The sequence below is a fragment of the Ipomoea triloba genome, chromosome 14, assembly GCF_003576645.1.
Source record: "Ipomoea triloba cultivar NCNSP0323 chromosome 14, ASM357664v1".
In the NCBI taxonomy this organism is placed as follows: Eukaryota; Viridiplantae; Streptophyta; class Magnoliopsida; order Solanales; family Convolvulaceae; genus Ipomoea; species Ipomoea triloba.
In genome coordinates this window covers 19,272,170-19,295,434 of record NC_044929.1, presented here as the reverse complement: position 1 = coordinate 19,295,434, position 23,265 = coordinate 19,272,170, and the positions used below count along the sequence as shown (strand labels likewise).

General features: G+C 36.0%; 3 protein-coding genes across 7 annotated transcripts; 2 read left to right on the top strand and 1 right to left on the bottom strand.

The window, feature by feature from the left end:
• The first annotated feature begins 7,855 nt into the window (after positions 1-7,855).
• LOC116004725 (E3 ubiquitin-protein ligase MARCH7) lies at positions 7,856-13,411 on the top strand. 4 transcript variants are annotated; one of them, XM_031244884.1, is made up of 9 exons: positions 7,863-8,063; positions 8,174-8,302; positions 9,604-10,077; positions 10,509-10,674; positions 11,111-11,408; positions 11,757-11,829; positions 11,915-12,005; positions 12,732-12,811; positions 12,908-13,411. In XM_031244884.1, exons 2-9 carry the CDS (start codon positions 8,234-8,236, stop codon positions 13,169-13,171), a joined length of 1,515 nt encoding a protein of 504 aa, XP_031100744.1. In that variant the 5' UTR covers positions 7,863-8,063; positions 8,174-8,233; the 3' UTR covers positions 13,172-13,411. The 4 variants fall into 4 exon arrangements, with proteins under 4 accessions (XP_031100745.1, XP_031100746.1, XP_031100744.1 ...); XM_031244885.1 differs by having other exon boundaries at positions 7,856-8,302; positions 11,114-11,408; XM_031244883.1 differs by having other exon boundaries at positions 7,864-8,302.
• A 2,740-nt stretch (positions 13,412-16,151) lies between these two features.
• On the top strand, positions 16,152-22,485 carry LOC116004422 (4-hydroxy-3-methylbut-2-en-1-yl diphosphate synthase (ferredoxin), chloroplastic). Of its 2 annotated transcripts, XM_031244468.1 has the most exons (19): positions 16,152-16,359; positions 16,655-16,864; positions 17,501-17,658; positions 17,901-18,007; positions 18,105-18,205; positions 18,291-18,367; positions 18,601-18,720; positions 18,810-19,040; positions 19,424-19,540; positions 19,648-19,722; positions 19,809-19,886; positions 20,004-20,126; positions 20,279-20,423; positions 20,515-20,653; positions 20,858-20,935; positions 21,010-21,169; positions 21,257-21,355; positions 21,461-21,565; positions 22,210-22,485. In XM_031244468.1, exons 2-19 carry the CDS (start codon positions 16,669-16,671, stop codon positions 22,309-22,311), a joined length of 2,211 nt encoding a protein of 736 aa, XP_031100328.1. In that variant the 5' UTR covers positions 16,152-16,359; positions 16,655-16,668; the 3' UTR covers positions 22,312-22,485. The 2 variants fall into 2 exon arrangements, with proteins under 2 accessions (XP_031100328.1, XP_031100329.1); XM_031244469.1 differs by lacking the exon at positions 16,152-16,359 and having other exon boundaries at positions 16,509-16,864.
• Positions 22,486-22,713: 228 nt separating this feature from the next.
• On the bottom strand, positions 22,714-23,265 carry LOC116004073 (mucin-1-like). The gene has a single exon (XM_031244007.1). The coding sequence runs from the start codon at positions 23,263-23,265 to the stop codon at positions 22,714-22,716; it is 552 nt and encodes a 183-aa protein (XP_031099867.1).

Sequence of the window (23,265 nt, the reverse complement as noted above, 5' to 3'; positions counted from 1 at the left end):
TATAATCAGAAGTCACAAAAATAATACTCCAAATTCAAAACCTCAAATGAGATTTGGCAACTTGAACAATGAAAGGATGACAAAAAGAATTGGAAACTTCTATTATAATCTCAAGGAAAGAATCACTAAAAGAATTGGAAACTTCTAGTATAATCTCTTGGCTTCTCGATCGATCTATTGATATATGATATATATAGAATTATTTTTGTCCTCATCATCTCTTAACAGAAAACTTCAAAAGTGATAACTATTAATTATATTATTTGTTAGTGTAAGTAATTTGCAGGCCGGGCGGCATGGGGGATGTGGAGAAGATGGATTTGGAGCATTTGAATGGAGACTTGAACACGACTACGGCGACGAGGAATAGGGTGATGAAGAAGAAGAATAGAATTGCGGAGTTGGAGCACAAGATAATCGAAGAGAACGTTGAAGAAGGGTTGGCAGGGTCGTCTATACAGCCACCGCTAGCAGCGGTGGCGATTTCCGCGGCCTTTGCGCTGGTTGTTGTCGTTTGCTATTTCAGGTTTCGGAGAAGAATATGATATCATCGTTATACTTACATTTGGCAACTGCCATGCGTTTATAGTACATGACTAGTTATCATTTGGCTGTGTATTTTTAGATTAGTGTTTCGCAATTTATTAAAAGTATCATTTCGTATCTTGACCTATATCAAAATTCTCATAAAAATAAATATTTCAAGAATGCATAATTATGACTTGTGGTATAATTTTTTTTATAAAATTAATTGGCCCAATAAAAGTTTTAGAAAGAAAAATCTTCACTGGATAGTACACAAACATAATTTTTGCAACACAAAACCCTGTGATCCATGCTTCCTCATGTTACCACTTCCGCAAAAAATGAATTCTTGATTTAATCTAGTCTTTTTGTGTGCTTTGGTGCGGTGTACCTTAAAAAAAGAATCAAATCCTCATTCCCAAAAAGACAATGATGATAATAGGCATAATTTCTCATCTATGTTGAATATATACTGTAAATCATGTGTATCATTTCATCAATGCCCAATGCGTGACTCTAATTAATTGATCAAAATTCATGTTAAATTTTATATTGTATTTTAATACACTCTAAATTCATAGTACATGTTTAACAATTATGTCAATTTTGATTGGAATGAGTTCGAACCTAAAACATTACTCATGAAAATCAATAAGTTAAGAATAATAAATAGTTAACGAAATAATATGAATCATTTATTTTAACAAATAATTACACTAATATTTTTTAGTTCTCAGCAGCCTAACTTTATTAAGTGTTATTGGTCCTGTTTGGTAAATGGCTGTTAGCTGATTGGGTTGGTTGTTTGGGTTAGAAGGTATGATTTGTTGATAACATTGGCTGATTGTAGAAAGTTGTTTGATAAATTAGCTGTTAGCTGATGACTGTTTGGTATAATTTCTTTTCTCAAAAAGCTAATTGAAAAGGCTACTTTGAGTAGCCTTTTGAATTTTAGCATTTTGGAGTTACAAAAAGCTTATTATTTACCAGTTAATAGTGGTCAAATAAGACAAAATTGGCTGATAGGCTGATTATTTACCAAACAGGGTCATTATGTTTGTATATGTATGTATATAGATTACTATATTGTACCAGAAATGCATTTGTGGTACGTGAGTAATACCAATTTTATTTTGACTTATTAATGTATATATACCTGTGTTTGACAAAATATTTTTCTTTTTCAAATACTTCTTGCAAATGCGTTTCAAGTATTTTTTTTTTTTTATAAAAATAATAATAAGAACATCTGTATCCACTCAAACGCTTTTCCCAAACAAGTTTTGTACAAACATAACTAACTTTCAAAAGTTACACATTTTTATTAATAGGTTTCAAAACTTGCATACACATTTTTGTCAATAAGTTTCAAAACTTGTATATTTTGTTAATTTTTTGTAGATTGAAAGTCCAACCACTTTTATTGAAGTCTCGATTCATGATAGACATTAAGAATAAGTCAGAATGAATAAACGTGTAACCCAATTAAACATCTATTTTAGAATAACAATCCACAAAAAATGTGAAACATGTATCCTCATAAACGGATATAGGACATTCTCTTGTCCAAGGTAGAGGACAAGGTTCATAGCTGGTGTAAATAATTGGCCATTCGAAGGCTAGGGGAGGGGATCATATATGCATGGGAGAACTGTGAGACCATTGTAAACTAGCTAGCTAGTACTCTTTACACTTGTTCTCTAGATAGGGGGAATTTTCCATCCTTAGCTTACTTTATTATCCTAGTTTTTCTTGTAATCTCATAAATCATTAAAAACTAACATCTCTTGGATAAAAATCCAACATGTGGACAGTGGAATAAGGTAAGATTTCTCTAAAAGATATTGCTGGCCTGGCCTGGTACCAGGATCATTCAATTCTTTTCCTTTCCCCAATAATTTAAAAGCATGCCTTGAAGTGCATGTACTGTTTCAAATTAAAAGAAGTTGGCCCATACAATTTATAGGCCTGATTCTATGGTTAAAAAATATCATTGTGACTTTGCATGTCAACATCAACATGCCATTGTTGTCTTTTTCTGTAATCCTTTGCAATTTTGCATGATGTTGATGTCTGTACTAGTTGCATGACTCTCGTTGCCAAACTTTTATATATATATATATATATATATATATATCACATATCAATACTTTCTGCACTTTACTTTAGAATAGTAACAATAATGCCATCAGACCAATAGGTACTTGGTCACCCCAAGTGAATGACTTAGCCCTGGCTTGTATCTTGAAGCCAGCTTGGCTTGATAGATCGAGCATTTAAGGTGGTTGGAGTGTTTTACTGTATATGTTTAGAGCGTTTGACATAACAGACATACTCACAGTAAATGATTATTTTCCTTTTTTCTATAAACCCAAAAGGGTCTTATGGGGGTGGTTGGAGTTGATTTCTCCAACATCAACTTATGATGAAAATTTGAACAAAAAATATAAGTTTGAGTTAAATTAAATCTACACACATTAACGAATTTTTATAATATAGTTAGGTATGAGTTTGTATCATATGGTACTCTTGAGGCTTGTGTTTGTATTGGGGCTTTTAATTTGTCATTAAATTAAAGTGAGTAGGTTTGATATTGCATCCAGTTGCTCAGATCAAGAACAGTTTGAAAATTTTTAGGTTTATGCTTGTATACCTGCAGCCATGCCTAACTGAACATTATCCAAATGTTTTTGAACCACAAATCCACAATCATTAGTCTCCTTTCTTGACTTTGTCAAACTTGATATATGGAGGTAGGTACTAATTTAAGGTAGTCTTTTCTTGCTTTTCCCCTTCCTGCTCCTCCTTTACCTATTGCATTGTATCTTGTTTCAATTGTATTGGCAGGTATGTTTGTGGGCCTTTTTAGGTTGAAGGGAAAATTTAGTATCAAAATAACTCGTTAAAATCTAACAATTTGAAGTAATTAACATGTAGATTATTAATATAATTGTAAGGTAATCTAAACAGACTATTAATATAACTGTAAGGTAATCTAGATTAGTCTTATACCGAATATTTTATATACCTTCCGCCTACTCATTGCAAATTCGTTAGACCATTACCAATGGTGATATTTGCTCAATTTTTGCCTGGTTTTTTGTTTGGTGGTGAGAGAGAAAGTAGGAGAGATAATGCTTTATGCTTACGCTCTTGGGGCTCATAATCATCACTAATAATATCTTATTTCGCAAGCAAAAAATCTGATAAAAAAAACTTAGATTGTTGGAGATGCTCTAATATATATAATATGTTGTCTAATTTTAAATTACTACTAGTGGTTCAACAAATTGCTGCAAAGGCTAACTTTTCAAACAGAACATTGCTAGGTAAAGCTAAAGTAGATGCTTCATTCCAATTCAAGTCCCATCTGCTCCTTGTAGAAAGAATACTATTTTTTGTGATTTGGGTAGAAAGAACATCTTTTTAACTTTAGTTTGATTATTAAAGTAAGTATGATCAAGATTTGTTTGTCGGTCATTTTAAATTTTAATTATATTAAATTCGTATCATATAAAATATCAATATATTTAAAAAGATTATTCTCGAACTTAAAAAGTATAACTATTTTGAACACAATTTAATTAACGATTGACCTTGCATTTATCATATTTAATTGGTATATTGACATTGCAGCTTAATAACTCAATTCTTACCTTTTGTTCCAAGGAATTATTAGGTCATCAACACCTCAAAGTTTTCTTTTAACATTGATATTTAGCATTTAAAAGACGGCTACCATGGTAGCTTTCACATTGGCAACCATGGAAGTTTTATTTTTATTTATTTATTTATTTATTGTTATTATTAATACTATAGTTGATATTAAAATTAATATTTAGTTTGCACTTTTCTAAAAACAATTATCTAAATACTTATTAAGATTGGGCTCTATTGTCTCTGAATCTAAGCGCTACTTCATCATATGCTCTAGCGGCTGCTTTCGCTGTGTCAAATGTTCCTAACCAAACTCTTGTAGCCTTTTGGGGATCCCTTATGTCCGCCGCTCATTTCCCCCATGGCCTCTGCCTAACCCCCTCTATATCTTCTTATTCTTTCTTTGTTCCCTTGATCATGTATAGTAGATGCTATAGTGGTTTAGATGGTGGAGGTGGCGGCGATCGCTATGATAGGTGGTATTATGAAGTTTGTGTTATGAAGAAGAAAATACGAAGAAGGAGAAACAATTGTTGTGAATAAGGATTTGAAGAAGGAGAAACTGATAAGAAAAATGGAAGAAATAGAGAAAATACGAAGGAGAAAGGGATACGACGGAAAGATAAAGGGGAAAGGGAAAATAGAAAGTAAAATTAAAATATTTTTTTACCCTACTAAACGGAGTCATATTACGGATCCGTTATGAGGGGTAATCTTTAGGCAACTAATAATTAAGGGGTGGCATTGATAGTTGGCATATATATGAGGTGCATAAATTACAATTCTTTCAAAATTAAAAGTGAAAATATTAATTTGTGTTCTTATTTTTTTTTTCAATTTTCAATTTTAATTATATATTTTTAGAAAATTTTTGTATCCTTTTTTTTTTTTTAAAGTAGGTTAATTTGGTATAATGCACTCCACATATACATTTTTTTTTTTAAATTATGATAAGGTTGACTAATTTTAAATCCATTCACAAAATTTTCTTTGGTGTTGGAAACACACATAAGGCAACACATTTACTTGACTAGTACAGTGGTATTTTATTTTCATGAAAATGACATCTTGAAATGATTACATGTTTATTATATTACTGTACACTTTATTTAATTTTTTTTTATCAAACTATATATAATTTGATGATGGGTTTTCTTATGATGTTACAATTTCTCATGTTTATTATTTACTTGTGAAGTTACTAAAATGTTACACCCCACCTAAGTTCACCTCCAACAATAATTGATTAATATTTTTTTTTATTTGGGAGAATAACTTTTTTATTTTGTGACAAGGGAAACTTGCTGCTACCAGTCGATGATGATGTTAACTGGATAAATTTCATCTTTGTGTAATAGCTCATAAACTATACATGAGAGGTAATTTGCACTAAAAAATTTGTATAGTATTTTTTTTAAAATTTAATGTTAGGTGGACTTGACTAATACTAATAAATAAAAGTAATTTTATTATCACATTAGGATGTAAATATTAAAATGTCAAATTGAATTTTTCCAACAAAATTAATATGGGGCACTCATGCAATTGCTCGAAATTGCTGAGTTATTTAATTATAATACTTAAATATAGAGGTTACCAAAAAAAAAAGAAGAAGAAGAGATAATATTATGGTTAGCATTTCAATTATAATGACATTTTTTATTTCTTTAAAAAATGACATTTTTTATTTTTGAACTACTTCAACTATCATTTTGACTATTTTTAGTATATTGCATCAATATAGTTTTATTATCTTGTGGCTAAAAGGTCCAAAGAATACATTACACATATAACTATGAAGCTAATAGAGTAATAGTTATTGAGTCTCACTACTCTTGATATATATTATTACATACTTGCTAAAAAATACAACCATAATGCTTATTTATATAGAGACGAGAACCTTATCTTGTTCCTTCTGAAAAAACAGGTTATGTAAAAAGACAATTTAGTCCTCTATAGACTATGTTCGTTGCCACCCCTTATTCCCATGATCTCTAACCGTCCTTCCTACTTAGAGGGTGCTAGTTGCTATATTTATTAGAAAGGCGGGCACTTGCCCCAACTTGAGCTAGGTAAACAAGTTGCTTGCAATGGGCTAAAGGCCTTCGGTTGCTCAGTGAGTTGGGTATGTTAGTTGAGGACATGCAAGCTATTCTTGTGCACATTAATCCCAACATTACTTTTATAAATCAATCAAATTTAATTTAAAATATCTAAAATGCCCTTTTCATTTTCTTTTTTAAAATTAAATATAAATACTTTAGAAATTGTAAAAATTTAAAAAAAAAAAACAAATAGTTGATCACCATGAGTGGTATTTAGCTCTAGAAAAACAAAAAATCGTACATACAATTTATTTAATTTAATCCTAACTTCTTCTTCTTCTTCTTCTTTTCGCTATAACCCCATGTGATTGGTAGGAAGTATTAAAAAAAAAAAAAAAAAAAGATTAAAGCTGACATCTTTCCACGTTCCAACCCAACTTGATTCTGTATCTTTCTGCATAATTGTACTGTATCTGTACTCATCTACTCGACCCACCTTTAATTGCCCACAAAATGTACAAGGTTGACAATGCATGATAAATTACGGTGATTTACAGCATCTATATCAATGGAGTTATTTCGCGGTATTTGAGGAGTTTTCGTAAGTGTGATTAGGAAAGAGAAAATGTGAAAAAAATAAAAAAAAATAAAAAAAATATGTTATTAAAAAAAAAAAAAATAATCAAAGTGTCAAGAGCGCCTAGCCTGACACGTCCTGCACGCGCCTGCATGGGCTGCTGCTGTGTGCATAACGCGCACAGCAACAATATTAAAGCAAATGAAATGTCAGAATGTTATTGTTCTATGAACCACACCTTGCAGAAGAAACAAAAGTATTCTCTTTCCTATTCTCTCACCTGCTTTGTTGGCAAAATCCTGACAATATCCCATGAAAAAACTACAGGTAAGGATGCTCTTATTGATCATTAATAAAAGGAAAATATTGCATAGGCTCTCAAGTTGTATTTCCTACATGTATTTTTTTATACAAAAGTTTAATGTTGACAACTTTTTAGGACTCACAAAATGAAAATAACATATTATATCTTGCCACATCAGGAAGTATAAAATGAGAGTCTATGTAGTAAAACTCTTAATAAAAAGAAATTGTAAGTTGTAACGGTGAGGTATGCTTAGTATTTGGTAGATCTTGTGTTCTTGCTCTAAGACTATCTTTATTTTTACAATATTCTTCCAATTTTGAAATGTCATATTCCTAAATTTGTAATTATTTACTATTCACCCTCCATCTATACAATTCTCTCTCATTTTTCAAAAATAGCCTCATTAAAAATTATTTCTTTTATAAAAGAAATCACTACTGTAATAAAAATATATATGTAAGCTCAAAAATGACCTTGCAAGCCTACTGCAACTCTGAGAACAGAATTGCAAAATTTACAATTTTAACAATCAGAATTGCAAGAGCTTGGCTTTTTGATTAATAAACAATCATCAACAACTAATTGAATTGCACGTGGAGGCTACCTTACCTTTAATTCCAAGTTGTAATCAAAATTCTCCGAAGCATTGGCCTAATCTGAGATGAGAAAGTGGTCCAGACTCAACCCCTTTGATACAGGGGAAAGAGACACTATATAATAAGCCATGGTGGGAAGTATATTTTATGAGTTGCCCACATCCCGGGCGCGACGTAGCAGAGGATAGTGAAGTGATGCCGCACTTCGGGGAGTGGAGGACGTGGAAGGTCAGACTACAATAAAGTGGCCTACTTGCTTTCAATCTTGAACCCCGCTTACCTGATAAATACAGCTCCCTTGCTTTTGCCATTAGTTTGAAGGGATTTTGTATTTATGACAGCAACCCATAACAGTATTTCTCTCTCATTCATCTTTAATTTACTCTCTCCTCACTCACCCATCTCTCAAGATCTTCAATTCCCATACTGGGTTTAACACTGTTTTCTTGTTCACTGCTTAAAGCTTGGTTCTTGGGGCTTGAAGGATTCTGGGTAGCTCAGGGTTTTGTTGTGTACTGGGATCATGAATAGTGACAAGAAAGAGCCTTCCTCTGCTGAGGAAGTAAGAGAAGTTGTTATTTCAATCCCTATGGTATGTTCTCTTCTGCTTCTTCCTCCTTTTATGTCTAAATTCTTGTTCCCCTGTCTTGTTTTTCTCCTAATTTGAAGGATTTTTGTTTGGGTGAGCATGTTTGGGTGGGTGGGTATAGCTATGCTTTCATCAAGTTTATGATATGCTTGAGTTTAAGGGCTTCAAATATTTTGAATCATTGAAAAGAGATCAAAATTTTTACAATTTTTTGCTCTGCTCCTGATGAGAAAAACTGTGTAAACTCATGTTATCTCCATGAGTATGATGAAGCAACCACTAAGGCTTAAAGCTTATGTATTCTGTTGCTAATTTTACTATAAAGCTTATGTATTCTGTTGCTAGTTTTACTAAAATATTTACTATGTTGTGCATCAGCTAGCATTTAATCAGTTTTTTAGAATCCGAGGGTATGCATGGTGTAAACTTGACCTAGCCAATAAAGGACCACAGGAGGAGGTAGCCTAGTTGCCCATAGCTAACGGGCTCAAACTAAAAAGACCAATGGGTTGTTCCCGTTGGGGTCAAACTTATAACTTTGTGACTTTGTGGTTACTAAGTCAACTTGCTACTAAGTCAACTTGTAACTTTGTAATTACTAAGTCAACAGCTTGACTAATTTGGATGGGGTTGCCCTCTAGAAGCTCATATTTTAACTGATTAAGTATGGGATTTTGAAATACAGACTCATAGTTCTTTATGGGGGATCATGTAATTTTGATGGCGAAAAGAGAGGCTTCATTGATTAAGTCAGAATTCCTATTCCAGTTCTGTGGAATATATAGCTGCTCTAGGGATTCATAGAATAAATGTTGTTAATCTGCTTCTTGTTTCTCATGTATTGCTTCATGTTTATACCATTGTTGAGTTCAAATTTCAAAAACCTTTTGAAATAAAAAGAGGATAGTCACTTATACATGGTGTTTTACTTCTAGTCCGCTAGGGTATTCCATCTCACTCCATTTCTAAAACTCAACCTAGAGGGAGTTAATTCCTTTCTCGGGCATTTTACAATTTCCATAAGTTTTCCCGCACATTAGCTCCCACAACAAGGTTTCTAGAGCACTTATTTGAGTACACCATGTCTGTCAAATCTTGTAGTAGTTGTTTCTGCTCTAGTTTTTTCATTGCTTCCCACGATTCTTTACTGTTGCAGTTTGTATCTCGAGTTATTATAGTGGTTTCATATCATTGCTAGAGATGTTAACTTAGGTCTTTGAAGAGATTATGGTTCCTTATTAGAATTAGGAAACCCCTCTTGCCTATTTATTAGTTTACCCGGCTGAAATGTCTTCATTTTGCAGACTGAGAGTTCCTCTGGAATCACTGAAGAAAAAATGCCTGCTGGACATTGGAAAAAACCGAACCTTTTTTTGGAGATACCTACGAGAACGTTAGAGGATTCCTGTGAAGAATTAGTTCAAATAAAATCATTTCCAACACCAACACCCACTCCAAAGAAGGTGAATTTTGTTTTGACCCCGAGTTCTGCAGATCCAAGTGGAAAAGGATCTCCCGGTCCCATATCATCCAGAGGCAAATCATCCTTAAGGAACCTATTGCCCAAATTAAGCTTTAAGAACCGTAGTTCTAATCCAGATACAGAGAAGGCCGCTGATATCGATCCAGGTTCTTCAGCCACAACATCACAGGAGAAGTTATCCATATCAAGGTCTTGGTCCCTTACTAAAATATTTACACCACGCATGAAGAATGCCTCTTCGTTGCCCGGTACTCCTATTGCACATTCAAATCCAGAATCCGTGCGTGGGGGAAGCGTAAGTAACTCTCTAACACCTTATGTAAATTCTCTGCCCTACTCATTTGTAGTATCATCTTGGTATGGCACAAGGTTTAAGTACTACAGAGTATACTGTATTTTTTGCCAAGAGATCGTTCTGATTATGCATAGTAAATTCTATTTCCTATTCAAGTTACTAGTACTAAAGGAACAATTACGCTTATATGTACTGACATTCTAATTTCACTCTATCAATATTTATGGTTTAAATCTATAACAGATGCCAATTGTTCTGTCTCATTACCAACATTCTAAATAAGCATGAAATATCACTTATGGATAGTAAAAGACAAATTTTAAACACTGAATGCCTCTTCTATAGTGTTGAATTTTATTCGGTCACATTTAAGTTTTGAGTATGTTTTGTTTGCCAACTATAAGTTTAGTTGTATGTGTTGTTAACTACAGTCAAGAGGAGCAAAAATGCGCATATCTCGATCAATTTCTTTACCAGTCAATAACAAGGACCAGAGCATCCGTAAAGTGGAATCTTTTTTTCGTGTTATTCCTTCAACACCTTGTGCGAAAGATGCAAATTCCGTTACTTCAGCTACAGCTCCAACAGGAGATTCTGGTAATCTATTGTTTTATTTTGCATCATCCATGTCTGTTCTTGTAATAGAAAAACTACTATAAAGACTGCTGGGGAATATTCTTGCTCCCGTCTCTAGAAGTTCTTAGGAAGTTTCAACTGTTGCATATTAGAAAATTTACCTGAATGGATTTGCCCGGGGCCGGATTTTAGGGCGTGCAAGACATGCGACCGCACAGGGCCCCAAAATTTTGGGGGCCCATAGTCCAGCCCTGGCCTAATAGTTAGTATATGTATTTGTAATTATATTGACTCAAAATTAGGTTTTTTTGCATTTCTCTCTTTGCAATTTTTCTTCAATTCGCAGTTTATTTATACTTTGATAGGGCCTCACTTAGTTATTAGCACAGGGCCCCGCAAATCATAAAACCGGCCCTGATTTGCCCACCGCCTTCTGAATAACATTAGTTTATTTCAGAAGAAAATGAGCAAGACGGTGAAGATATACCAGAAGAAGAAGCTGTTTGTCGAATTTGCTTGGTTGAACTATGTGAAGGCGGGGAAACGCTCAAGATGGAATGCAGCTGTAAAGGCGAACTTGCTCTGGCCCACCAAGAATGTGCCGTTAAATGGTTTAGCATCAAAGGTAACAAGACGTGTGATGTATGCAAGCAAGAAGTCCTTAATCTGCCCGTCACACTGCTGCGGATTCAGAGCATACAAAATGCTGATATTGGTGCAAGTAGATTAAGTCAAATGGAAATAAACGGTTACAGGTGAGCATATATCATTCTCTTCTTTAATCGATTCTTCCATTTGGTTTGACTTACCTCTTTCCGCTCAAATCTTTATCAACTAAGGAACGTGGACCTGCAAAAGCATACTACGTTTTACCAATTTCCATGCTAAATTATTTCTAAAAGCAATGCGATTTTGCTTGATGAATCATTTGATTTTGAAGATAGTTCTAGCATCTTTTCCAAACTAAAACCTCTGGTGCTGCTATTCAACTACAGATATATTTATGTTTCAAAAATCTCAGGCAACTTAATCAATACGTCATAGTTTAATATTTACATATGTAACAACTGTGCATTTATCGGTATTATCTATAATGGCGACAGGGTTTGGGAGGAAGTGCCAATTCTTGTCATTGTCAGCATGCTCGCCTACTTTTGTTTCCTTGAGCAGCTTTTGGTAAGATGAGCGTCTCGGCCCATCTCTCAATTGACAAGGTTTTTATTTTTTTGCGGGATTAATAAACTAAATTGTTCATTTGCAGGTTGGAAAAATGGGTACTGGTGCAATCGCCATATCATTGCCCTTTTCTTGTGTCCTCGGCCTTGTTTCATCTATGACAGCATCAACCATGGGTATGTTATATGAGGTTGGAAAGAAATATTAAAGATTCTTGAATTTTCAACATAAACAAAAGATAGGGAAACAGGTTATATTACATTACATACTAATACTATGTTGGGAATAGAAATTGACCTAAGTATCCACAACCGGGTGATACACAAAGTGGACGAACAAGCTCTAATACCATGTTATAAACTAAGATTGGGTCATACCACCTAACTAGGTTATAATGCACATTGGTCAAAATGTCAAATCCAATGTTGCAGAAGGCTTTAGGCACTAGCCGAGCGCTCGGGGGTGCCTAGGCACTCGGCTGAGTAATCCGAGTATATCGTCTCCACTTTTTCTACTTAGGCTAGAAGTTGTTAGACTGTTATAATCCTCCAAATTAGTCAACTGCATATGTTAGATGGTTAGTTGAGTATATTGGTGAAGAAATATAGAAGAGGAGTAACCGAGCAAGCAAAAAAAACTACTCGGTCGAGTTAGGCACCCAACTCGGCGCCTAGGGCTAAAATTGCCTGGTGTCCCTAGGCCGATTTTTACAACACTGGTCAAACCACACTAAAAGACTGAATCCAATATGTTAGCTAGTCTAACCTATAGTTTTATAAACCCATATGTTTTCTCTTATTTCAATGTCTCCCTCTTAACATATGTTTTCTCTTCTTCTTCTTCTTCTTCTTCTTCTTCTTTTTTTTTTTGGTTTCTGATGAACACTTTGTGGTTTCCTGTAGTGAAGAGAAAATTTGTCTGGGTTTTTGCCTCAATTCAGTTTGCATTAGTGGTACTCTTTGCACATATTTTCTACTCCTTGGTAAGATGCAAACACTAATCATCTCTTTTCCATAGTAAACCACTCTCTTTTGGCAATCTGATCATGGAATCTAAGGGAATGATGCATCTTTTGCAGGTTCATCTGCAAGTGATCATGTCAATCCTTCTCTCAACATTTGCAGGCATCGGCATTGCAATGAGCGGAAGCTCAATTATAGTCGAGTATTCTAGATGGAGAAGAAGGCGGCAGCTCGCCTTCTTGAGCCGGCAAGTGAATCCTCCGGCTGCACCCCCACCGGGACAACAGCCGAGGCAACAAAATCAAGAAACTTCAGGGCCTCATCAATCTGATGTAGAAAATCCAGAAATGTTGAGTGGGAGAGTGGCCAATGCTGAGTAGCTCACACAGCCACAGAGGAAAGGTGTTTTTCATATACAGATGTAAAATTTGAGGTTTGTTCATTTGTATGAGGCTTGTCGGATGTTTTTCAATACAGATGTAAAATTGAGGTTGTTCATTTGTATAAGGCTTGTCTTCAACTCTTTAAAGTGCCATCTTTGGATAAGTAGTTTAAGAAACAAAGTTTACTGTATATTCTCCCTTATCTAGCATTGGAAATCTCAGTACAAGATATTCTTATTTGGTGGCTTGAACCTCACTAAGACGATTACTTCTTTGACATACAAACCAATGAAAAAAGAAGCATTGGAGTGGCTCAATGTATAATTGATAAGAATCTTAACTCTTTTTTTTTTTTTTTTTTTTTTAACTGGGTCTATTACATTGTAGTATTTATTCATTACTTTTTCAACCTATTTGTATAATTGATAAGAATCTTTACTTAAGATTTGCTTAGGCCATTCTCAATAGTGCGGGATTTTTGTGGAGTTTTTACAAGTATGATTAGGAAAGAGAAGATAAGAGGGGATGAGAAAAAAAATTAAAAGCAAAATAATCAAAAAGAATTACGCGCCCTATGGAACGCACACCCAGAGCGCCCAACTTGAAAGAAACGCCCTAAGTTTAGTCAATTTTGTCTTCTCTGCTGGCCCTACTATCTAATAAAATCCCAATGCTTGCAGGAGAAATATTTTTCTTCTCTTTCTTCCTTATCTCTCCTTCACATCACCTTCTTCTTCTTCTAAAATAGCGTGCAAAAGCTTGTTAATGGGAATGGCCTTACAATGACATGGTAGGAGTTCGATTCTTGTCACTTGCTACTTGTCACGAATATGAAGGGTTTGGGTTTGAGTTGGACTCTTTGTGTACTTTGATGATGAGTTTTAGCGAAATTAGGAAACCTAGGTCTTGGGTTATTAAAAAAAAAAAAACTTTGAAATGGGTGACCAAATAGGTGGAGCATAAATTCCTGCCCGGAATGTTGTGGGTATGTGTCACTATAAAATTTTATTTCAAATTTAATTTAAAAGATAAAATAGATTGAAAATCTTTATATATTGGTATAAAAATAATAATCACGTAGGATTATTTACCAAAAAAAATAATAACCACATAGGATTAAAGTTTTATATAAACTAAATAACTTAGGGCAAGTTGGTAAGCGAACTGCAACTACAATGTCCCTTATATATATATATATTAGATAAACATATTTATTTTATGTTAAACCACCTAAGCGTCGAACTCAACCTAGGCCCTAGGTGACCACCTAGGTGTTGATTAGGCCCCTAGGGCGAGGGAATTTCAGACCTAGTCGCTTTTTAGTCGGTTGGCCAACTAACCATCCTACTAGATGCCCTTGGCATTCAACTTGGCCAAGTTGACGCTTAACTCGACTAGGCCGAGTCATCAGAGTTTTTTTTTTTTTTTTTTTTTGACAAAGAAGAGTAAAGTCAGGATTTTTATTTTTATTATTTTTAAAATTTTTTTTGTTACTTTGATAATGATAGCCTTGAAGTAAATGAAAGGCAAAAACAATTTTTATTTTTTAATTTTATGTGCCTAGACTCTAATTTTTATACTTTAGTATTTATGCCAAAAGTAAATGAAAGGCCTTCTATACTTTGGTATTGAAACTTTTAAGTAAATGAAAAGTCTTTTATGCTTTGGCATTGAAGTCTAAAGTAAATGAAAAGCCATTTATGCTTTGATATTATACTTTCATAATGAGCTTATTTATTTTAAGCTTTCACCACTTCACATGGCATTAGATTGTTACGTTTAGGTCATCCATCGCCCAATGAACACCTAGTGCCTTCTACAACCTTTTGTTAGACATTAATTTTTACACATTGCGCATTCGTACACTTTTTTCATATTTACAAGAACACCAACCCCTTTTTAACTATTACATACAATAAGTGTTTTTTAGCTACAGATTTTCCTTCGTCACCCAAAAAAAAAAATCACGAGTTTCATTCTTACTAACATTATCTATCATTATCAAAATATAACACACACAAACAAAGTCTATCCACAATTAGACACTTAAATCATCAACAAGATCTTTATAACGTAACAATCTAATGCCATATGTCCCATATGAATTGGTGAGAAGAACGTGCATCATGTTGGATTCACCATTGAATATTCTGTTACGGACTGCTATCTACTAACCTCATTTTTGTCCACAACAATTGATTGAGATGTTGAAGTATCAAACTTGGATGCCAACTTGGATTCCCCTTTCCTCCCCCCTCTACCTACCATGATTATTTATTGTAAAAATACATTTTAAAACTAATACAAATATATTTTCAAAAAAACTAATACAAATATATAATCTAAAAATATTGCCCATTGACAGCACTAACTTATAAGTTTAAATCTCAAACTCAGAGTTTCTCATCCCTCGTACCTTAAAGATGGATGCATGAGGTAAATCGTTGAATTAACTTCAATTGGCATACAAGTCCAAAAATGTTTGTAGGATTCAAATCAATCCTATCAAACAAAATTTCTCAACTTATTTTGTGTTAGTTGATTAGTTGAGTTGTGCTTTGGGGACACAGGTTTGATAACGGAAAGTAAACTCATTAAAAAAAATATTACATGTCACTATGAGGACTAGAAGTAGATGCTTTGTCAATTCGAGACTAAGTTTACTAAACAAAATATGATGAAATATTAAACATAGTTGGAATGGTCCGACTAGGGAGCAAGTGAGCAACATAGACAAGTTAGTCAGTGATTGTCTTTGTAACTGTGTCAATTACTCCGTATTTATTAATTTTGTTAATTTGAACTGATCAGCTATGAATGATCACGAAGGTCAAAGCGAATTTGAATTACTCACACATTTACCAAGAATTCAATATACAAGTGAGTAATTGGAAGCCAAACTTATATTAAATTGAAGGCTACCATAGTAGCAAAAACAGAATATGCCCCAGGCCTCAGTTTTGTCTAATTGTCTGTTTACACTTGTGTGTAATTGTGTTGCTTTCAGTCTTTCACTGATAAAGTGATTATCTTTTTATGTGTATTTCACGCTTCAATTTCCCATTTTTACCTTGTTTTTGCGAAACAAGCTTTCTTCTGCGGCCCTTTCAAATTCCGTCCTCCACCACTCTCCTCTCGTGAGTCTCGCCATTGTTGAATCCTCTTACCCAGCTCTGTGATTAAAGGCAAGTGCAGTTTCATATGGATACAAGCTTTCCCTGAGCAGATTTCTGTTATTGGGTCTGAGTTTTTGTACTTCTTGATGGATTACTGCTGTTCTTTAGCTGCGGATTTTTAAAGTTTATATATGTGTATTTTTGTGTTATTCTGTAGATTGGGTATTGGTTTTTGTCCGGAATCGAATCGAGAACAGTTTGATTGTGTTCAAAGATCGATTATTTGGTTTCTACACCCAAACAGAAGTGAGGTTTTGGAGATTGTGAATTGATTATAGTTGTTTTGCTTTTCTTTGCGCTTTAGAAATTTGGGGAAGAATGGCAACTGGAGCAGTCCCAGTTTCATTTGCGGGGCTGAAAGGCAGGGAGAATGGATTGGGGTTTGGAAAAAATATGGATTTTGTCAGAGTTTGTGACTTGCAGAGGGTTAAGTCTCGCAGAAGCAAGGTTTGTGTGATCAGAAATTCCAGTTCTGTTGAGGTTCAGCCTGCATCAGAAGGGAGTCCATTGCTAGGTAGGTGTTCTCTATCAATCAGGTTTCACTTCCATTTTTTTAAACTTGATTTAAGTCTTGTGAATCTGAGAAGTTCGGTTTTTTGGGGTGACAAAGGGAAACCCGCAGCCACTAATCAAAACCCGCCTTGTGACTCTAGCTGTCAAAAGAGGATGTTTGACCATAGTTGACCGGCTCAAACCAAGAAGGCCAATAAGTCACTCCTGTTGGGAGTCGAACTTGTAATCTTGTTGTTACCAAGTCAGCAGCCGAATGAACTTGACTAGGGTTACCCAGAGTAGTTCAGTTTTTCATTTAACAGCTGTTTGTTCCCTTTTAATGTGCTCTGGTACTCTGGTAGTTTAATTAGTTATGTGATTTCTGATAATGGAGAAATCTATTGGTACAGTAAAAAATCCCTCAAGTGTTCGCCACACCATTCTTTTGTTTCTAAATGCAGTGAGGGCTCAAGGTGTGTGAACTGTGAACGGTTCTACATCTTGCTTAAAGTAGGCTTGGTTAATGAGGATTTTAGATTTGGAATTTTTATATGTGAACACATTTTAATTCTCTAAGGAATGTGCAGAATAGACAGTGAAAACGTTTCAACTTATATGTGTGTATTCTAATTGCGTGGTTTTGATTTATTGTTTCTAGTACCTAGGCAGAAATATTGTGAAAATATACACAAAACTGTGCGGAGAAAAACCTGCACCGTGATGGTTGGAAATGTGGCCATTGGTAGCGAGCATCCTATAAGAATCCAAACTATGACCACCACAGATACGAAGGATGTTGCTGGAACAGTTGAACAGGTTCTTTTCACACTCCTTATTTTCCTGCTTCAATACGTCAAATGACAAATAACTAGTAAGAAGTCCATTATGGCATGCTTTATATTGTAAGAATCCCCGTCTTTCATAGCAGTGGACCCTTTGGTTACAAGCTTCCTCTTAATGCCATATTTAATCATAACATGACCATTATTATCTAGATGGCGATAATGGGAAGGTGTTGAATAACAAAATGATCTGTTAGTCAATTATTACACCTGCAGGTAATGAAAATAGCTGATACTGGAGCTGACATTGTCCGCATAACGGTGCAAGGCAAGAAAGAAGCCGATGCATGCTTTGAAATAAAAAACTCTCTTGTTCAAAAGAAGTATGTTGACTATGTTCAGCTTAAAAAATTATGTAAATTGTGAAGTTTTTCATGTGCACAAGCAATGTGGTATCTCACCGGTTTCCCTTTGATGCAGTTATAATATTCCTCTGGTTGCGGACATTCATTTTGCTCCTTCAGTTGCTCTTCGAGTTTCTGAATGCTTTGATAAAATTCGTGTCAACCCTGGAAACTTTGGTACTTAACCTCCGATGCTTGTGTTCTATTTTTGACCAAAGTAGTTGAGTGGTCGTTATCATCTTAATGGATACATTTTTTCCAGCTGACAGACGAGCCCAGTTTGAGAAACTGGAGTACACGGAGGACGATTATCAGAAAGAACTTGAGCATATCGAGGAGGTTAGACTTTTTAGCAATAGCTATGATTGTTATTCTAATGTTCATAAAAATAGATATCGTCTCAAATTATTGAAATTTAGAAGAAAGACGATATGGAGCGAGGCATTCATGTCTTTAGGGAAATATTAATGTATGCTCCTATATATTCATGTCTTTAAGGAAATATTAATGTATGCTCCTATATAACAAATAATTTACTTCAATGTTCCATATATTGTGTTGAAATGATTCAGGTCTTTACACCATTGGTTGAGAAATGCAAGAAGTATGGGCGGGCAATGCGTATTGGTACAAACCATGGGAGCCTTTCAGATCGCATCATGAGCTATTACGGGGATTCACCCAGGGGGATGGTGAGCAGCTAAGCAGTCGTAATCTAATACTGAAATTTTTTAAGATATACGTATCCAACATTTTGTGATTGTACCGTAATGTTGAACAGGTTGAATCCGCATTTGAGTTTGCAAGGATTTGTAGGAAGTTGGACTTCCATAATTTTGTGTTCTCAATGAAAGCTAGCAACCCGGTTATTATGGTCCAGGCATACCGTCTTCTTGTAGCTGAGATGTATGTCCAGGGATGGGATTATCCATTGCACTTAGGTGTTACTGAGGCTGGTGAGGGTGAAGATGGACGAATGAAATCCGCAATTGGTATTGGAACACTACTATGGGTATTTTGCTTTCTTTCCCTGATGGAAAGTCATAAAAATGAACATCCATTCATATATTACATATTTGTGTGTGTGTGTGTTTTAAATTCTTTGTGGGGAAGAATTTCGGGAGAACTCGGGTTCGATTCCCCTTGGGCCAGCTCCCGTGCATCCCGGAGCGAATGTGGGTGGACCTGGACCGTTAAAACGGACAGAGAAATTCCCCGTGAATTTACCAAAAAAAAATTTAGTTGTAAAATTTCTATTTTAAGTTGGGCAGAATTATCATGTTCTTTTGCATATTGTATGAGCTACTTTGATCTTTCTCTTTACGAGTACTTGAGCTAACATCATAAACGTGCGATACGTAAATGGCTGAAGCAAGAAACTTGTTTACCATACAGGACGGTCTGGGTGATACAATTAGGGTTTCCCTAACTGAACCTCCGGAAGAGGAGATTGATCCCTGTCGACGCCTGGCAAACCTTGGTATGAGAGCAGCCGAGCTTCAGCAAGGAGTGGTAGGATTGCCGATTGCATAAACAAATTTGTTTCATAATTATGCTTAGAATTCGAACTTTGACCATTGGAGAGTTCTTATATAGATTTTATTCTGAATCCATTTCAGGCACCATTTGACGAGAAGCACCGCCGTTATTTTGATTTTCAACGTCGAACAGGGCAGTTGCCAATTCAAAAAGAGGTTACAACTTAACTTTAACCAATATTATCCTGAGGCCTTCAATGTTTTTATTTTCAATCTTGGACTAATAGACAAAAGCTTGACAGGGCGAAGAAGTGGATTATAGAGGCGTTTTGCACCGAGATGGTTCTGTCCTCATGTCTGTTTCCCTCGATCAGTTGAAGGTCTCATTTGGCACTTCTCTTTTCACTCTTTCCCCTTGTGCATTCTTAATTTCATCGTTTTTTATTTTTTCCAATTCTATTTGTTTAAAACTTCTCTTGATTTTTCCCTTTCGGCAGACACCTGAACTTTTTTACAAGTCATTAGCAACAAAACTGGTTATTGGCATGCCGTTTAAGGATCTAGCAACTGTGGACTCGATTTTGTTGAGAGAGCTTCCACCGGTGAACGATAAAGATGCTGTAAGGCTGCTTCCCTTTTGCTATGTCATTTGATTGCTCTCGTTTCTACTCGTAAAATTTCTGCTCTGGCATTGTAACCTTTTCGCCTTGTTTATTATGTTCTATGAAAGCTGTGAGACTGATTTGATTGTCTCCCGTGTTATCATGGTTAGCGTCTAGCTCTCAAGAGGTTGATAGACGTTAGTATGGGAGTTATAACTCCTTTATCGGAGCAGTTAACGAAGCCACTTCCTAACGCTATGGTCTTGGTTACTCTCAAGGAATTGTCTAGCGGTGCTCACAAGCTTCTCCCGGCAGGTGAGTTTTCTGTTAGATGTTTTAGCATTGAATTGGTTATGCTGTATAAACATCAGTAAGTACTCATTCTGTATCGGCAACTTTCTTTTAGGTACACGATTGGTTGTGTCCGTACGTGGTGATGAAGCCCAAGAAGAATTGGAATTCCTGAAGAGTTCTGATGCTACATTGATTCTTCACAATCTCCCGTATTCTGAAGAAAATATTAGCCGAGTTCATGCAGCCAGGAGGTATGATTATATCTGGTTTTTCAAAATATTCTAGTAGAGGTTGACGTAAAGCAGTTTGGAAATTACTAATATCCCTTCTGGGCAAACTAGAAATAATCATTTGCACCATCTTCCTACGACAATGATTGACATTGAACATATCTGACCGCAACAAGATGTCTGACTGCTTTTGTCCCGTGCTGATAGTTGTGTCGATTTCTGCAGGCTTTTTGAATATCTTTCAGAAAATTCCTTAGATTTTCCGGTAATTCATCATATAGAATTTCCCAAGAATATTCACAGGTATGAAAACTCAAGATTAATTTTAAGCGTGACAAGTGTTGATGCTTAAACTTAACACGGGATTTCAATTACAGGGATGATTTAGCAATTGGTGCCGGGACCAATGCTGGAACCCTCTTGGTAGACGGGCTTGGGGATGGTGTCTTGTTAGAAGCCCCAGACAGTGATTTTGATTTTATTAGAAATACATCTTTCAATCTTCTACAAGGATGCAGAATGAGGAATACTAAGACGGTAGTAAAAAATATCTATCAATGCGGACGTTAGTTTGGTTGTTTTTGATTCAAGACGATTAAGCAATTGTATACTTTACTGTTTTAGGAGTATGTGTCATGCCCATCGTGCGGCAGGACTCTTTTCGACCTTCAAGAGATAAGTGCAGAGATTAGGGAGAAGACGTCGCACCTGCCTGGTGTTTCAGTAAGTACCAAATCTGCAGAACTGGGGTTCTGGACTACATTTTGATACTCTTAAGTTTACTCTTATCTATTCTTTTTTCTTTTTGTTTGTCTGTTTCGTCTGCAGATTGCTATTATGGGCTGCATTGTCAATGGACCTGGGGAGATGGCTGATGCAGACTTTGGGTATGTCGGGGGTGCTCCTGGGAAGATAGATCTTTATGTCGGAAAGGTACTACAAGTTTGTTTCCCAGTTTGACATGTGATCTTTTTCATAACAATGACTAACTTACCCATAAAAGTAAAATTCCTTCTCGCCCATAGCCCACACACCCCGGTCCAACAGGTAGTGGATGAGTGAATCACTGTGACTTAACGGCCCATTAGGTTGGAGGACCAATGCCGGGTGTCCACAAAGAGCCCACCACATTGGGTGTAACTCTCATATTGCGAGTCTGCGGTTGCCAGGCTTGGTCCGATGTCCTAGCCCACAATCTAACACTCGTGAACCAATTGAGATGCCCGTGCAGGCAACAATAACCAACTTCTTTTGCTTCTAACGTGTCTTGTAATCGAACTACATAGCACACCTAACATAGGAATGGCAACGGGATAGGGCAGGGAATTAGGTTTCTCCATCCCCAAATTTCACTCCCCATCATGTTCTCCGGATTTTATCCCCATCCTAGTCGGGGCAGGGAATTAGGTTTCTCATCAGTCATCAGGTTTGTGTTAAATTGTCATCCCTACTAAACTAACACCTTCAAAGAATGCAGAGTTGATAAAATCTCGACTAACCTGTTCTTCAAGTAGGTTATGGCTTGAGTGTTGAACAAACTCGACCTGAATTCAATTTCTAAATGGTGTTCTTTACAGACTGTTGTGAAGCGGGCAATTGCAATGGACCAAGCTACAGATGCCTTGATCGACCTAATTAAAGAACATGGCCGCTGGGTGGATCCTCCAACAGAAGAGTAATATCACCATTTGATATTTACCATATCAAACTAATATTAGTGCTATAATGCATGTATCAGCAAGAATGCTTATGTATTATGTATAGCACGAATTATTGGGAATCAGTAATCATTTCCATTGCACTATCAAATACTGTTCAACTGTATTATGTTGTGAACTAAGAAATGTAACGAATTAAATCAACAAACGAGCAGAAGTTTGATTGAATTAAATAAAAGAGAAAAAGGAAATTATTAACTGCGAGCTTTGAATATAGAGCGAGTAGAGATAGAATCAGATATTTCACCAGTAATCGCCTCTTTCAATCTGTGGATGCCAGAAATGTATGGAGAAGAGATTGTAGCAAAGGATTTCAGTATGTGCGGACGTTTAGGGCGAATAATTACAGGAGTCGGAGCTTAATTAGAGCATGTCGTCATTGCCGTAGTATCCGAATTGTGCTCGACGGATGTTCTCCTGCCGCTTTTTGTAAACCTTCGCGGCCAACCCCACCAGACACGCGCCGGAAACGACTCCGAACGCTATGCCGACCTTCTTCCCGCCGCTCATTCCGCCGTCAGAATCATCGGCGTCCTGAGGTAAATCACTCGGCATCTGAGGAGCATTCGCCGGAGTTGGAGGAAGAGAAAAATGACCGGACAGAGCGATAGGAGACGGAGAAGGAGAAGGAGATGGAGACGGAGACGGAGCAGAAACGTCACCGGATTCAGGCGAGGGAGCAGGAGCGGGAGTCGGAGTTGGGGAAACCGCACCGATTAATGAAGGCGAGAGAGCGATGCTCTCCGCGGGAGAGGGAGCAGGAACGGAAGCCGGAGTCAGAGAAATCGAGTTATATCCATTCTCCGGCGCCGGAGCAGGAGCAGGCGATGAAACCTCCGGCGGACTCGCAGCTACGGAGCTCCGAACGCACACAAGAACAAACGCGAGAGAAAGGACACGAAGCATCATCGCCAT